The sequence below is a fragment of the Microcaecilia unicolor genome, unplaced genomic scaffold (genome assembly GCF_901765095.1).
Source record: "Microcaecilia unicolor unplaced genomic scaffold, aMicUni1.1, whole genome shotgun sequence".
In the NCBI taxonomy this organism is placed as follows: Eukaryota; Metazoa; Chordata; class Amphibia; order Gymnophiona; family Siphonopidae; genus Microcaecilia; species Microcaecilia unicolor.
Genome location: NW_021963731.1, coordinates 40704 through 57484, shown reverse-complemented (window position 1 = coordinate 57484; position 16781 = coordinate 40704). Strand labels below are relative to the sequence as shown.

Below are 16781 nucleotides of genomic sequence, written 5' to 3'. Positions count from 1 at the left end.
AGACTAATAAGACACCTCTAAAAGCTACAATCCATCCAAAACACTATGGTGAGGCTTCTGCAGCATTTTAGCAAATTCGCACATGTGTCTCCCTTACTAGACACATAGCAGTGACTCCCTTTCAGTTATAGAATTCCATTTGACATTGCTACTTGTCCATAAGGCATTTTTATGGGCCTTCCTTATCTCCAGTATGCTGTTATAGACCAAGATCACTACAATAAAACCTTTGCCACCTGCATCCTGTGCCAAAGACTTGTGATGAAGTAACTCAGTGATCTGCTTTCTTTTTTTTTTTTTAATGTCTCTCTGCTCTGGGGCTCTTCCTCTATATTTACAAACAGAATCTTCATACCCCTAAATTCAGGCAGGACCTGTATACTATAAACCAGTGCTTTTGGAGGTGTACTGGGTCTGGGAGATTGATGTGCTTCTCTCTCTTCTGCCTTCCCCAGCTTTATCTCTCTCTTTCTCAGCTAGCAGGTGGAGGTAGAGAACTGAAAACTGAGCTGAAACAGAAACACAATTTCCTTGATCAGCCAATCTCTTCGCATCCAGTCTGCCCCCTCAATTTTCTGTTTCTAGCAGGTGGATGTTCACACTTTTCACCCTCTTTCTGAAATCTTTCCTCCCGGTCCCCAGTTGAGCTTTGCAGGTGGCTTGAGTCTTCAGAGATCCCTGTGTGGTTCCCCGCAAATTTACTTCTTCCCTTCCTTCACATCACCCCTGTTTCCAATACAACAACCTTAAAAAAAAAAAAAAAAAAGGAGAAGGAAAGATGTTTTATGGAGAGCATGGGGCAGAGTATCAATCCTGAGCCTATCTCATCTGTGGTAAGACTTTTGAAGACTTTGAGCTTCGCGGGGGTGGTGGGGGTGGGGGGAGCAGCTGGCAGAGGTAAGTCTGACTAAAGTTGCTGAGCTGCAAGGCCAGGCTTCTACATGGGATGTTGCTAGTGGAAGAGTAGCCTAGTGGTTAGTGCAGCGGACTTTGATCCTGTGCAACTGAGTTCAATTCCCACTGCAGCTCCTTGTGACTCTGGGCAAGTCACTTAACCCTCCATTGCCCCTGGTACAAAATAAGTACCTGAATATATGTAAACCGCTTTGAATGTAGTTGCAAAATACCACAGAAAGGCAGTATATCAAGTCAAATTTCCCTTTTCCTATTAAAGCAGTATGTCTTGATTGTATCAAAGGCTGCTGATATGTCAAATTGTAACAGAACCATCTGTTTACTTTTGCTTAATGCCTCCCCTTAACTTCTGTCAATGCTAATAAGAGCGTTTCCATACTATAATAATATCTAAATCCATACTGTGAGTCAGGCAACAAATTAAATTTCTGTATATAATCCGACAGCTGAAAAGTAGCTATAAATTCAACGAATTTTATAAAAAAAAGGTATACTTGCCATATGTCTAAACTTAATAACCTGAGAAAGATTTGATCCAGTAACCTTTGAGATGGGAGTTAGTACATTTTCTCCCATAGCTGGAGAAAAACAGCCCTGTTCTAGAATCAAATTAACCCAATATACTAACCATTGTAAGGAGCCTAAAGGTGGATCCTTCATCAAAATAACAGGGTGTTTGTCTAAAGGGCAGGAAAGGGAAATGGGACTTGATATACCGCCTTTCTGTGGTATTTTGCAACTACATGCAAAGCGGTTTTACATATATTCAGGTACTTATTTTGTACCAGGGGCAATGGAGGGTTAAGTGACTTGCCTAGAGTCACAAGGAGCTGCAGTGGGAATTGAACCCAGTTCCCCAGAATCAGAGTCCACTGCACTAACCACTAGGCTACTCCTCCACTAGCAACATTCCATGTAGAAGCCTGGCCTAGCGGCCGCGCAGGCTTCTGTTTCTGTGAGTCTGACGTCCTGCACATACATGCAGGATGTCAGACTCACAGAAACAGAAGCCTGCGCGGCTGCGTTGCTGATCTGCAAGGGCAGGCTTCTGCATGGAATGTTCCTAGTGGAATAGCAACATTCCATGAGAATCTCCAATAGTAGCAGCATTCCATGTAGAATCTCAAGTAGGGAAAGGGAAATGGGACTTGATATACCGCCTTTCTGAGGTTTTTGCAACTACATTCAAAGCTGTTTACATATATTCAGGTACTTATTTTGTACCAGGGGCAATGGAGGGTTAAGTGACTTGCCCAGAGTCACAAGGAGCTGCAGTAGGAATCGAACCCAGTTCCCCAGGATCAAAGTCTGCTGCACTAACCACTAGGCTACTCCTCCATTGAAGACACTGAAAGATGCTTTTCCAAGGGAATAATAGCAGCAGCAGAAATCGGACCAAATGAAGACCATACTCTATTGCCGGGAATCAGATGGCAATTCCCCATAAGCCTCGTCAGCCTAGCCAGGCTTTTCTAAAGAAATAAGATGGATGCAGATCATAGTTGTTGCACACTCAAGATGTTGGGGAGCAGTATTGACAAACATATTTGCTCAAGATCAGAGCTTCAGTGAAGATCTTGTCATATGAATATTTTGACAGGAAAATAGTATTCAATGTATACATTTTCTAGACTTTCTCAAACTTTTGATTTTGTAAAGGTTGTTTAATATAACATGGTGATAAAATTGAACCTAACAAGGAAGTACAATAATTACATTGGTGATGAGACCACAAACGTTTTGAGTCCTGTTTATTGCGTATGATGGTCATATTCAAGGGGGACATGAACAAACATGCAAATTGGCTTAGCATATTTGCTGTACATCGAGAACAATGGAAAAGGAAAACAAAAAATATTTAATTTCTCAACAGCAGTGAGCTTCATCAATAGGTAAGTACATAAGTATTGCCATACTGGGAAAGACCAAAGGTCCATCGAGCCCAGCATCCTGTTTCCAACAGTGGAGATCCCCAAAAAGTACAAAACATTTTATACTGCTTATCCCAGAAATAGTGGATTTCCCCCAAGTCCATTGAATAACGGTCTATGGACTTTTCCTTTAGGAAGCCGTGCAAACCTTTTTAAAATTCTGCTAAGCTATTACAACAATGGAAGAAAACAGCAAAAAAAAAAGCACCGAGGGCCTTCAAAATCAAGATAGCAAGCAAATCTTTATTCCAAGACCCGACACGGGCCATGATTTGGCCTGAACGTCTGCGTCAGGGGTCTGTTAAAATAATACAAACATATACACTTCATATTGAAAGACATCCACATAAACTCAACACGTGAAATCAACACAAATTAAGAACCTAAAGTGGAACTCATGAAATACATATAAACTATGCGGCTTAACATGCCATAGATTTTGAGTACATGAGCACATTGAAAAGTAAAATGAATGATAAGAATCCATGAAAAATGAAGCTAAAAGGCGGTGTAGAATGTGACATAAAATATGAGAGATGACCATACAAGTGAGTGGTGAATGAGTGAGAAAACAAATCATTTAATCTAAATGTCATGCGATAGGTTTTTGTGACCAGAATTCTTTCTGATAAATGTGAAATAAAATAAACATCTCTGTGGTTGAACCGGTTCAGTTGGTACTCACCAATCTGTACAGTTCAGTGCGTGGGTGCTATCCAATATAAGTCTTCAATAGGTTGTAAAATGGCAAATATAAATTGAAGTCTAAATTAAAAAAAAAAAACTCGTGTGACGGCCATTTCATAGGAGACATGAACAAATATGCAAAGTGGCTCAGCATATTTACAGTACGTCGAGAACAATGGAGAAAAGAAAACAAAAAATGTTTAATTTGTCAACAGCAGTGAGCTCCATCAATAGATCAAATTTTCATGCCACAGAAAGGTCACTAAGAGGTGTATTTTCAAAGCACTTATACTTACAAAGTTCCATAGTAACCTATAGAACTTTGTAAGTGCTTTGAAAATGAGCCCCTAGGTATAGTGATGGAAGAAAAGGCATAGGTAGCTGTTTAGTCAGAGAATTTAGATTACCTTTTCACTTACTGGTTACTGTTGGGTTTTTGTTTTTGTCTCTTTATGGAAGATCAGTTACATAAGACCATAAGTGTTGCTATACTGGGACACACCAAAGATTTATGGCAGGATCCAAAACAGCAAAATAGATTTTATAGTTTATTAACAATTTTCTGTACTGCACAGACCAGCAGAGCTTGGCAGTTTACAGGCTAAACAAATGTTATAAAGAAACTTTAATTTATATAACAGAAAAGGGCACCAATCACACAAGAAACTAGAAATGGAAAAAGGCAAAATAAAAAAATCAATAAACTATAACAGAACTAAAATTACAAGTTCAACAGAACAAACAGAAGTAAAATAATAAAATTAAGGGAAAGTGAAAGGGAAATGGGACTTGATATACTGCCTTTCTGTGGTTTTTTGCAACTACATTCAAAGCCGTTTACCTAGTATATACAGGTACTTATTTGTACCTGGAGCAACGGAGGGTTAAGTGACTTGCCCAGAGTCACAAGGAACTGCAGTGGGAATTGAACTCAGTTCCCCAGAATCAGACTATGCTGCACTAACCACTAGGCTACTCCTCAACTAGCAACATTCCATCTAGAATCTCAAATAGTAGCAACCACTAGGCTACTCTTCCACTCCTTGGAATTCCGGAATCTTGCTATTCTTTGAGGTTCTACATGGAATGTTGCTACTCTTTGAGATTGTGCATGGAATCTTGTTAATTGCACTTGATATACTGCCTTTCTGTGGTATTTTGCAACTACATTCAAAGCAGTTTACATATATTCAGGTACTTATTTTGTACCAGGGGCAATGGAGGGTTAAGTGACTTGCCCAGAGTCACAAGGAGCTGCAGTGGGAATCGAATCCAGTTCCCCAGAATCAGAGTCCGCTGCACTAACCACTAGGCTGCCCCTCCACTAGCAGCATTCCATGCAGAATCTCAACTAGGGAAAAGGAAATGGGACTTTTGATATACTGCCTTTCTGTGGTTTTTTTGCAACTACATTCAAAGCCGTTTACCTTGTATATACAGGTACTTATTTGTACCTGGAGCAACGGAGGGTTAAGTGACTTGCCCAGAGTCACAAGGAACTGCAGTGGGAATTGAACTCAGTTCCCCAGAATCAGACTCTGCTGCACTAACCACTAGGCTACTCCTCCACTAGCAACATTCCATCTAGAATCTCAAATAGTAGCAACCACTAGGCTACTCTTCCACTCCTTGGGATTCCGGAATCTTGCTATTCTTTGAGGTTCTACATGGAATGTTGCTACTCTTTGAGATTGTGCATGGAATCTTGTTAATTGCACTTGATATACTGCCTTTCTGTGGTATTTTGCAACTACATTCAAAGCAGTTTACATATATTCAGGTACTTATTTTGTACCAGGGGCAATGGAGGGTTAAGTGACTTGCCCAGAGTCACAAGGAGCTGCAGTGGGAATCGAATCCAGTTCCCCAGAATCAGAGTCCGCTGCACTAACCACTAGGCTGCCCCTCCACTAGCAGCATTCCATGCAGAATCTCAACTAGGGAAAAGGAAATGGGACTTTTGATATACTGCCTTTCTGTGGTTTTTTTTGCAACTACATTCAAAGCCATTTACCTTGTATATACAGGTACTTATTTGTACCTGGAGCAACGGAGGGTTAAGTGACTTGCCCAGAGTCACAAGGAACTGCAGTGGGAATTGAACTCAGTTCCCCAGAATCAGACTCTGCTGCACTAACCACTAGGCTACTCCTCCACTAGCAACATTCCATCTAGAATCTCAAATAGTAGCAACCACTAGGCTACTCTTCCACTCCTTGGGATTCTGGAATCTTGCTATTCTTTGAGGTTCTACATGGAATGTTGCTACTCTTTGAGATTGTGCATGGAATCTTGTTAATTGCGCTTGATATACTGCCTTTCTGTGGTATTTTGCAACTACATTCAAAGCAGTTTACATATATTCAGGTACTTATTTTGTAATTAACAGTGACCACTGCGTACCCTAGGAATAACCAGTAGATTTTCCCCAAGTCCACCTTAATAATGCTTTATGGACTTTTCTTCCAAGAACTTGTCCAAACCTTTTTTTAAACCCTACTGTTCTAACAGCTCTTAACAGCACTCTCTGGCAACAAACTCCAGAGCTTAATTATACATTGAGTGAAGAAATATTTTCTCTGATTTGTGCTAAATGTACTATTTAGGGACTCATTTTCAAAGCACTTAGACTTACAAAGTTCCATAGTAACCTGTGGAACTTTTAAGCGCTTTGAAAATATGCATTATAGTAACTCAATTGCTTGCCCTGAAGTCTTTGTACTTTTGGAAAGAGTAAACAAGCGATTCACTTCTTACTTACTAAGCAAACCGTGGGTCCCGGAACTTCTAGATGTTGGCCTAAAATTTTCTTTTGTATCCAAAACTAAGATATCTGAACTTTGATGGCATAGAAGTTGAAATAACACAGAGTTGTGATGGGACATAAAGTAAAAAATTAAAAAAAAGTTTTTTAAATGGGGAGCCTGAGCCTCACGTTTGGTACTTATCAACAGTTGACTGGCACAGCGTTCAGTACTATCTACTTCAAGAATACAACTCAACATCGGAACCCCTACACACAAGCTAGTAAATCTAATATAGCAGAATATCCCACTACTACTGTTCTGTTCCCTGACAGCCTTGCACTAGTTCATAACGTGATCCTAAAATGTGTGTAATGTCTTTTACTGTTATTCTAATTTCTTTCGCTGCTGCAGTCTCTCATTGTAAAGATATATGAGCAAGGCACTGTGGTTAATGTAGTTCACAGGCAGTGCAGTCACACTTGCTTGGTTGTGCAAGAGTTGTTACCACTGGTTGTAAGGCTGCCTGGACCTCCCCTCTCTCTCTCTGCCAAACTTGGCACTTCTGTTTTCCTGTTCAGCCTTACTATCTCTGTCCTAAGAGGTCAGCCAGGTATGACCTTTCCTTCATATCTCTAGGACCACCCCTTGCCACCCGATGGCAAGCTCTGTTCCCACTGGCCTCTATCTGCCCCCCCACCCCCCCCCCCCCGAGCCTATAAAAAGCCCCATCACCTCTTTGTCCTTTCAGCCATGAGGTATGCTAACACCATCCAGCCAGGGGCATGGAGATGACCCCATCTCGCTCCAGACAGCTCTGTCCTGCTGAAAATCCCTGTAACGAACCTGGATTTTTTTATCCTGTAAATATCTTCTTCCAAATGAGATATCGCACATTGCAGTCACCCAGCTTTGGACTATTTCTACCTGTTCAACTACTTTCCCCTCCCCCTGCAATACAACTACCTCTCTTCAAATCTCCACCTCCCACAGCCTCCAGATTAAGAAGTCTCTGTATCCTGAACATCAATTTACTCACAGATAATCTGTGATTTATTCAATAAAAGAGACTTCATAAAATAATAGAGACTTCAGGTGATTGCTGTGCCAGGGTTATGCTCCATGATATTGGGGCTTCTAATTACCAAGCTCCAAGAGTCATGACAACTACTTCTCATTTTTTTTATAGAAGGCACAGTAGTGATCTAAAACTTTCTTAAGCCTTGGACTTGTTACGCATTGAATATGTAAGCAGCTTGAGCATGCTTGCTATTTTCAATTCCCTTACTGGCAGATGACATTTAATGTGAGCAAATGCAAAGTGATGCATGTGGGAAAGAGTTCCCCATTATTTTTTGCTACATTTGTACCCCGCGCTTTCCCACTCATGGCAGGCTCAATGCGGCTTACATGGGGCAATGGAGGGTTAAGTGACTTGCCCAGAGTCACAAGGAGCTGCCTGTGCCTGAAGTGGGAATGGAACTCAGTTCCTCAGGACCAAAGTCCACCACCCTAACCACTAGGCCACTCCTCCTCACCATCCAGGAAAAGGATCTAGATGTCTTTGTTGAATACACATTGAAACCCTCCGCACAGTGTGCAGCGGCGGCTAAGAAAGCAAACAATGTTAGGAATTATTAGGAAAGGAATGGAAAAGAAAAATGAGAATGTTATAATGCCGTTATATTGCTCCATGGTGCGACCGCACCTTGAATGCTGTGTGCAATTCTGGTCAACCCATCTCAAAAAAGATCTTTAAACATTTTTTAAAAAGGTACAGAGAAGGGTGACGAAAATGATAAAGGGGATGGGAAGAATTCCTTATGAGGAAAGGCTGACGTGGCTCGGGCTCCACAGCTAGGGGAGATATGTTAGAGGTCTATAAAATACCGAATGGAGTGGAACAGGTAGACGTAGATCGCTTGTTTCCTTTCCATTCATACTAGAAGTAGAGGGCATGCAGTAAAGTTACTGAGTAATACATAAATGTTTCTTCACTCAGTGTGTAATTAAACTCTGAAATTTGTTGCCAGAGAATATGGTAAAAGCAAATAGCTTAGCGGGGTTTAAAAAATGTTTGGATAATTTCCTCAAAGGAAAGTCCATAAGCCATTATTAAGATGGACTTGGGGAAAATCCACTGCTTAGTTCTAGGATAAACTGCATAAAGTCTGTTTTACAGTTTTGGGATCTTTCCAGGTACTTGTGACCTGGATTGGCCACTGTTGGAAACAGGATACTGGGCTTGATGGACCTTTGGTCTATCCAAGTATGGTAACACTTATGTTCTTATGTTATGTATTTTCCTCTACTGTTTCCGCCAGAAGGACATTCCAGACATCCACCACTCTATGAAATAATATTTCTTGATATTTTGGATCACCCTTGGAGTGTCACATTATAACCTCTAGTTCAACTACATCCCTTCCTTTGAAACAAGTTTGTTTCCTGTTCATTAACACCTTGTAGGTTTTTAAATGTCTCTGTGTAATCCACACATTTTACCTTTCATTTAGACTATGCTTCTTTAGATCCTTAATTCTCATCTCGTATAGTTTTTGCTGCAGTTCTCTCACTATTTTGGTTGCTTTTTCCCTGTAACCCCCTCTCTTTACTCTGAGATATGGCATTCAGAATTGAACACTGCTAGATCAAGAAGTGGTCATTGGCTGATAACTTATTTGTAAGGGGGGAGAGGACGTAGCCTAATGGTTAGAGCAATAGGCATAGAACCAGAGAAGGCAGGGTTCACGGTCTGCCTCTGCCATTGACGTTCTTTGTGATGATGGGCAAGCAGCTTTATCTTCCATTGCTTCAGGTATCCACTTTCCCCCCTCCCCCTTTACAAAGCTGCAGCAGCTGCCAGTGCAGTAATGCTGACGGGCTATTGGCATTACTGCGCGGCTTTATAAAAGGGGGGGGGGGGTAGATTGCAAACTCATTGAGGCAGGACATGCTGTACTTCTGTGCTGCCTGTATCCAGTAACATAGTAGATGACGGCAGAAAAAGACCTGCACGGTCCATCCAGTCTGCCCAACAAGATAAACTCATATGTGCCACTTTTTGTGTATACCTTACCTTGACTTGTACCTGTCTTTTTCAGGGCACAGACCGTATAAGTCTGCCCAGCACTATCCCCGCCCCCCCAACCACCAGCCCCGCCTCCCACCACTGGCTCTGACAGACCGCATAAGTCTGCCTAGCACTATCCCCGCCTCCCACTACCGGCTCTGCCACCCAATCTCAGCTAAGCTCCTGAGGATCCCTTCCTTCCGAACAGGATTCCTTTATGTTTGTCCCACGCATGTTTGAATTCCGTTACCGTTTTCATCACCACCACCTCCCGCGGGAGGGCATTCCAAGCATCCAACACTCTCTACGTGAAAAAATACTTCCTGACATTTTTCTTGAGTCTGCCCCCCCTTCAATCTCATTTCATGTCCTCTCGTTCTACTCTCTTCGCATCTCCGGAAAAGGCTCGTTTGTGGATTAATACCTTTCAAATGTTTGAACGTCTGTATCATATCACCCCTGTTTCTCCTTTCCTCCAGAGTATACACGTTCAGGTCCGCAAGTCTCTCCTCATTCGTCTTGTAACGCAAATCCCATACCATTCTCGTAGCTTTTCTTTGCACCGCTTCAATTCTTTTTACATCCTTAGCAAGATACGGCCTCAAAAACTGAACACAATACTCCAGGTGGAGCCTCACCAACGACTTATACAGGGGCATCAACACCCCCTTTCTTCTGCTGGTCACACCTCTCTCTATACAGCCTAACAACCTTCTAGCTATGGCCACCGCCTTGTCACACTGTTTCGTCGCCTTCAAATCCTCAGATACTATCACCCCAAGATACCTCTCCCCGTCCGTACTTATCAGACTCTCCTCGCCTAACACATACGTCTCCCGTGGATTTCTACTCCCTAAGTGCATCACTTTGCATTTCTTCGCATTGAATTTTAATTGCCAATAAGTGGTGATATTCCTTTAGGGATGTTACTGTTATTTTTCTGACTGACTGATACTTGTTTGGCAGTTGTTTTTGTTTATGACTTAAAATAAATAAATATGTTTTAATAAATAGGTAGTGATATTTTTGGTACAGACCCAGTTGTGTGTGTAACAGAAGAAATTTGTTTTGTTAATTCTTTTCTATGGACTCTCCTATGTACCTGAATATACTAACCTTACCCAACCCTAATATCAAATTGTATTTGTTTCCATACCGGACTTGGCAATCGCCTTTACGGTATTATGTAAGCCACATTGAGCCTGCAAATAGGTGGGAAAATGTGGGATACAAATGTAACAAATAAATAAAATAAATTATGATTACAGGTCTTGTGGGAGAGATGCTGGTCACTGTGTCTGTCAGGAAATGCTCTCTGAGTTGGCCTGACATCATTATGAAGTTTTTTTTTCACTGCCTGAGACACTGCATTGGAGAAACTATAGGTCTCTACTGTGAGCAGCTGCAGACTACTCACAGTGTCCCTATTAATGCTTAGCTCTCGGAGAGAGAGAGAGAATTATCATTTCTATAGCGCTACTAGATGTACGCAGCGCTGTACACTTGAACATGAAGAGACAGTCCCTGCTCGAAAGAGCTTACAATCTAATCAGGACAAATAAGGGTAAGGAAATTAATAAGGTGGGAAAGATAAAACATGCAAGGGTGAATAGGGGTTAAGAGTTAAAAGCAGCATCAAAAATGGTGAGCTTTTAGCTTAGATTTGAAGACGGCCAGAGATGGAGCTTGACGTACCGGCTCAGGAAGTCTATTCCAGGCATATGGTGCAGCAAGATAAAAGGAACAGAGTCTGGAGTTGGCAGTGGAGGAGAGTGCAGATAAGAGAGATTTACCCAGTGAACGTAGAGAGAGATAAGAGTGGAGAGGTACTGAGGAACTGAGGAGTGAATGCACTTGTAAGTCAATAAGAGGAGTTTCAACTGTATGCGGAAAGGGATAGGAAGCCAGTGAAGTGACTTGAGGAGAGGGCTAGTATGAGCATAACGACACTGGCGGAATATTAGTCATGCAGCAGAATTTTGAACAGATTGAAGAGGAGAGAGATGGCTAAGTGGGAGACCTGTGAGAAGCATGTTGCAATAGTCTAAGTGAGAGATCATAAGAGTATGGATAAGGGTTTTGGTAGTGTGCTCAGAAGAGAGATGCCATTCTGCTCTTAATCTCAAAGCATGGAGAATCTGGAACCTTTGACAGTCCCTGTGACCCACTGCTCCTGAAATCTACCACAAGGGTGAAGATAAATTTCCTAAAGCAGTAACCAACCCCCAATAGAAGAACCTAAACCAACTTTGAAGGGACACAGCCAGAACCCAGTTTTGCACACTGGGTGATGGTGGGGGGGGGGGGGGGGGGGGGGAGACCCCCAGCTAATTCCTCAACCCATACTACCTACCAGAAGAGGGAAGGGCTGCCTGAACAGTATTGCTTAAAGCTTTGGATCAACCACGATCATTAGTGGAAGACTGCTCCAGAAACATTGCCATGCAACCCAGGATTTTGGCGTTTAAGATACCAGAAGATTATATTGTCCCCAGAATTGAGGCCAACATGTGCCGCGCAGAGTGGAAACTCTCGAAAAGCAAGGCTACCACATAATGGCCCTATTTTGAACTGGTCTGATCAGGTAAGAATACCAGCCAGAGTAGCATCACTTACCTCCATCATGCAAGACTCACCAGCCATTAATCCATGTACTGATTCTTTAGAGCCAACACTGTGCAAGGGAGCTCTCATTTGAGTCTCATATTTCCTCTGAATAAAAATGGGCTTTGTCGCAGATAAAAAAAAATGTGTGACCTAATCAATTTTCGGAAATCACTGAAGACCTACCTCTTCAACAGAGCAAACCGTAACGATCCATCATATGAACTCTAAAACATTACCGCTTTATCTGTTATTCCGATAATGATCTCTTTATACTTTATGCTTTACCCCATTATGTTACCCATGTTCTTATGTAATTACTAATTGTATTCTGTAATTTATGAATGTAATTTATTCTGATATGGCGATAGCCATGGCGGAACAATGTAAGCCACATTGAGCCTGCAAATGGGTGGGAAAATGTGGGATACAAATGCAACAAATAAATAAAGCATAACACCTTTAGGGTCCTGTTGACTAAGCTGCGTTATAGGTGCATTAGAATCTTTAACGCTCCTTAACCATGTGTGCGCATTAACCGTGTACTCGTCTACAATATCCCTATAGGCACCTACATGGTTAGCACGTGCGCTAATTGTTGGTGCGTTAAAAGTGCTAACGTGCCTTAGTAAACAGGGCCCTTGTTGCGCTAAGCGTTAGTAATTGGGGGCCACTGTGCATTGGGGTTAATGTTATTAAAAAAAGAAAACTGAGAGACAAAATTGCTTTTTGTTTTATTATAGAAACGCCTGTAAGTTATTTTTAGTTGCATTTCCCCGCTATATTTTTTCTCTATTAATGCTCCTCTCATGATGTTTGTTTCCTACAGCCCGAAAGAAGTTGGATCAGATGGAAAATGGCAGCTGTGACCGTGAAGTGAGCAGTATGGGAAGCCGTTCTAGCTCCTCAGGTAAAACTCTGTAATAGCTTCTGTCTAGGACTACTACTACTACTACTACTACTACTTAGCATTTCTATAGCGCTGCCAGGGTTACGCAGCGCTGTACAAGTTTAAACACGGGGAGGGACAGTACCTTAGGAGCTGAGCCATTACTGGGGGAAGCAAATATACTTCTCTGTTGACAGTCATACATTTTGAGAAGATGACAAATGGGAGTGTTGAATATGTTAATGAGTAGGATAGTGGGCAGTTTCTCCGTTTGGGTTAGTTTTGCGCATATCATGATAGTAATTAACCTAGTTCCTAAGCCAGGGCATATGGAATATGATCTCAGTCTCTCAAATTTACTGTTAACGTTTGTTGTACTACTTGAATTGTACCAACGAGAGCTGCTTTCTGGAGTTCATAAGATATAACATGTATAGGCAGTTTATCCAGGTGTGTGCTTGGAAGTTTTTTGATCAAACCTGTGGCACCCAAAACAGTGGGGAAATATTTCTGTGTCTTTCTGCCACATTTTCTTAGTCTCAGACTGCGTTTTTTGGTACTTGAAGATCCTCTCTCTCTGCACGCGATTCACCGAGTAATCACTTGGGACCTCCATCATCAATGCCATTCTGACGTTTTCCTCTTTTTACCACTATATCAGGTTTTCTAGCATCCAGCTTTTTATTGGTTGGGTTAGGGATGTCCCAGGTGATCATAACTTCTTCATTTCCCACAATTCTCTTAGAGTCATGATCCCAGTTCTTTTCCTTGTGCTATAAAACTTCTTGTTTTTGTTATTTGTTTTTGTTACATTTGTACCCCGCGCTTTCCCACTCATGGCAGGCTCAATGGAGGGTTAAGTGACTTGCCCAGAGTCACAAGGAGCTGCCTGTGCCTGAAGTGGGAATCCAACTCAGTTCCTCAGGACCAAAGTCCACCACCCTAACCACTAGGCCACTCCTCCACTGTTGCTACTATTTGAGATTCCATGTAGAAGTCGGTCCTTGCAGATCACCCAGATCGATCACCAATGTGGCCGCGCAGGCTTCTGCTTCTGTGAGTTTGACGTCCTGCACGTATGTGCAGGATGTCAGACTCACAGAAACAGAAGCCTGCGCAGCCTTCTACATGGAATGTTGCTAGTGGAATAGCAACATTCCATGTAGAACCTCCAATAGTAGCAACACCTGCCTCCCACTTAGCCATCTATACCCCCTTCAGTCTGTTCAGAACTCTGCTGCACGTCTCATATTCCGCCAGAACCGATATACTCATATCACCCCTCTCCTCAGGTCACTTCACTGGCTTCCGATCAGATACCGCATTCAATTCAAGCTTCTCCTTCTTACCTACAAATGCACTCAGTCTGCTGCCCCTCACTATCTTTCTACCCTCATCTCCCCTTACGTTCCCGCCCGTAACCTCCGTTCACAGGATAAATCCCTCCTCTCAGTACCCTTCTCCACCACCGCCAACTCCAGGCTCCGCTCATTCTGTCTCGCCTCACCCTATGCTTGGAACAACCTTCCTGAACCCTTACGCCAAGCCCCCTCCCTGCCCGCCTTCAAGTCTTTGCTTAAAGCCCACCTCTTCAATGCTGCATTCGGCACCTAACCCTTACCGTTCAGTGAATCCAGACTGCCCCTATCGGACCGACCGTTCACTTGTCTATTAGATTGTAAGCTCTTTGAGCAGGGACTGTCTCTCTTTGTTAAATTGTACAGCGCTGCGTAACCCTAGTAGCGCTCTAGAAATGTTAAGTAGTAGTAGTAGAAGTCGGCCCTTGCAGATTACCAATGTGGCCGCGCAGGCTTCTGCTTCTGTGAGTCTGACGACCTGCACATACGTGCAGGACGTCAGACTCACAGAAACAGAAGCCTGCGCAGCCTTCTACATGGAATGTTGCTAGTGGAATAGCAACATTCCATGTAGAATCTCCAATAGTAGCAACATTCCATGTAGAATCTCCAATAGTATCTATTTTATTTTTGTTGCATTTGTACCCCGCGCTTTCCCACTCATGGAAGGCTCAATGCGGCTTACATGGGGCAATGGAGGGTTAAGTGACTTGCCCAGAGTCACAAGGAGCTGCCTGTGCCTGAACTGGGAATCAAACTCAGTTCCTCAGTTCCCCAGGACCAAAGTCCACCACCCCAACCACTAGGCCACTCCTCCACTCAGCACTTTGCAGTCAGCCACAAGATGAGGAACTGTTTCTAGCTCTTTCTTACAGAATCTACAAATGTCTGTTGCACTAGTTTTTTCAATACTTGCTGTAAACCATCTTGTTCGTAATCCGCTATCCTGGGCTGCAACTATCCTTAGATTTAAGATAACCTTTCCATAACCATTCATGTGTCCGATGTTGATCCATGAATAGTTCCTGGAGTAGCATTTTGTATTTCCTGCTGTACTTACGAATTTGCCACTTGTTGTTTCTCCCCTACTGATCCAATTCCATGAAGAGTTTTTTTTCTCTTCCTTGGCAAATTCTGTTGCTTCCCTCCCTTTTGGCACCTACGCCTTTTCAACCATTCCTTCTACTCGTCAGAATGCTTGTCCAAGTTGAATGATGGAACTGGATTCTGGAATTTTCTTTCCTATTTCAGCACCTTTTGTTCATTGGGATCTGATGATGCCATTAGGTAAGCCTGGAGGCCTAGGATGATAGCTTGATAAGTTTAGTCTATTTATATGAGACCCATCCTTCCTTCAGATCTAGGAGTGTACAGTCTAGACATACACTGATTCTTATAGATGACCTCATGGACATGGAAGGTTTTTCTAGTTTGCACATCTTTTCAAGGTCTTTAAGACAACCAGTCTACAATACCAAAGATATACGAGAGTGCAGGAAGTGCCAGTTGATTAATAGCCTATATTAATAGTGGAGGAGTGGCCTAGTGGTTAGGGTGGTGGACTTTGGTCCTGAGGAACTGAGTTTGATTCCCACTTCAGGCACAGGCAGCTCCTTGTGACTCTGGGCAAGTCACTTAACCCTCCATTGCCCCATTGAGCCTGCCATGAGTGGGAAAGCGCGGGGTACAAATGTAACAAAAATAAAATAGATACTATTGGAGATTCTACATGGAATGTTGCTACTATTGGAGATTCTACATGGAATGTTGCTATTCCACTAGCAACATTCCAAGTAGAAGGCTGTGCAGGCTTCTGTTTCTGTGAGTCTGACGTCCTGCACGTCAGACTCACAGAAGCAGAAGCCTGCGCGGCCACATTGGTGATCTGCAAGGGCTGACTTCTACATGGAATGTGCGGGGAACTGGGCAAGTCACTTAACCCTCCATTGCCCCATGTAAGCCGCATTGAGCCTGCCATGAGTGGGAAAGCGCAGGGTACAAATGTAACAAAAATAAAATAGATACTATTGGAGATTCTACATGGAATGTTGCTACTATTGGAGATTCTACATGGAATGTTGCTATTCCACTAGCAACATTCCAAGTAGAAGGCTGCGCAGGCTTCTGTTTCTGTGAGTCTGACGTCCTGCACGTACGTGGAATAGCAACATTCCATGTAGAATCTCAAATAGTAGCAACAGTGGAGGAGTGGCCTAGTGGTTAGGGTGGTGGACTTTGGTCCTGAGGAACTGAGTTTGATTCACACTTCAGGCACAGGCAGCTCCTTGTGACTCTGGACAAGTCACTTAACCCTCCATTGCCCCATGTAAGCCGCATTGAGCCTGCCATGAGTGGGAAAGCGCAGGGTACAAATGTAACAAAAAACAATTGATACTATTGGAGATTCTACATGGAATGTTGCCACTATTGGAGATTCTACATGGAATGTTGCTATTCCACTAGCAACATTCCATGTAGAAGCCTGCGCGGCCACATTGGTGATCTGCAAGGACCGACTTCTACATGGAATGTTGCTAGTGGAATAGCAACATTCCATGTAGAATCTCCAATAGTAGCAAC

The 16781-nt window shown here is 42.7% G+C and overlaps 1 protein-coding gene across 1 annotated transcript in view; it reads left to right on the top strand.

Annotated features, from left to right (window-relative positions):
* The window catches only part of LOC115459592 (coiled-coil domain-containing protein 186-like), a 193876-nt gene that overhangs the window by 146602 nt on the left and 30493 nt on the right, over nt 1-16781 (top strand). The window contains exon 14 of the mRNA XM_030189400.1: nt 12784-12864. Within this exon, the coding sequence (XP_030045260.1) occupies nt 12784-12864 (81 nt within the window). The remainder of the gene's footprint in view (nt 1-12783; nt 12865-16781) is intronic.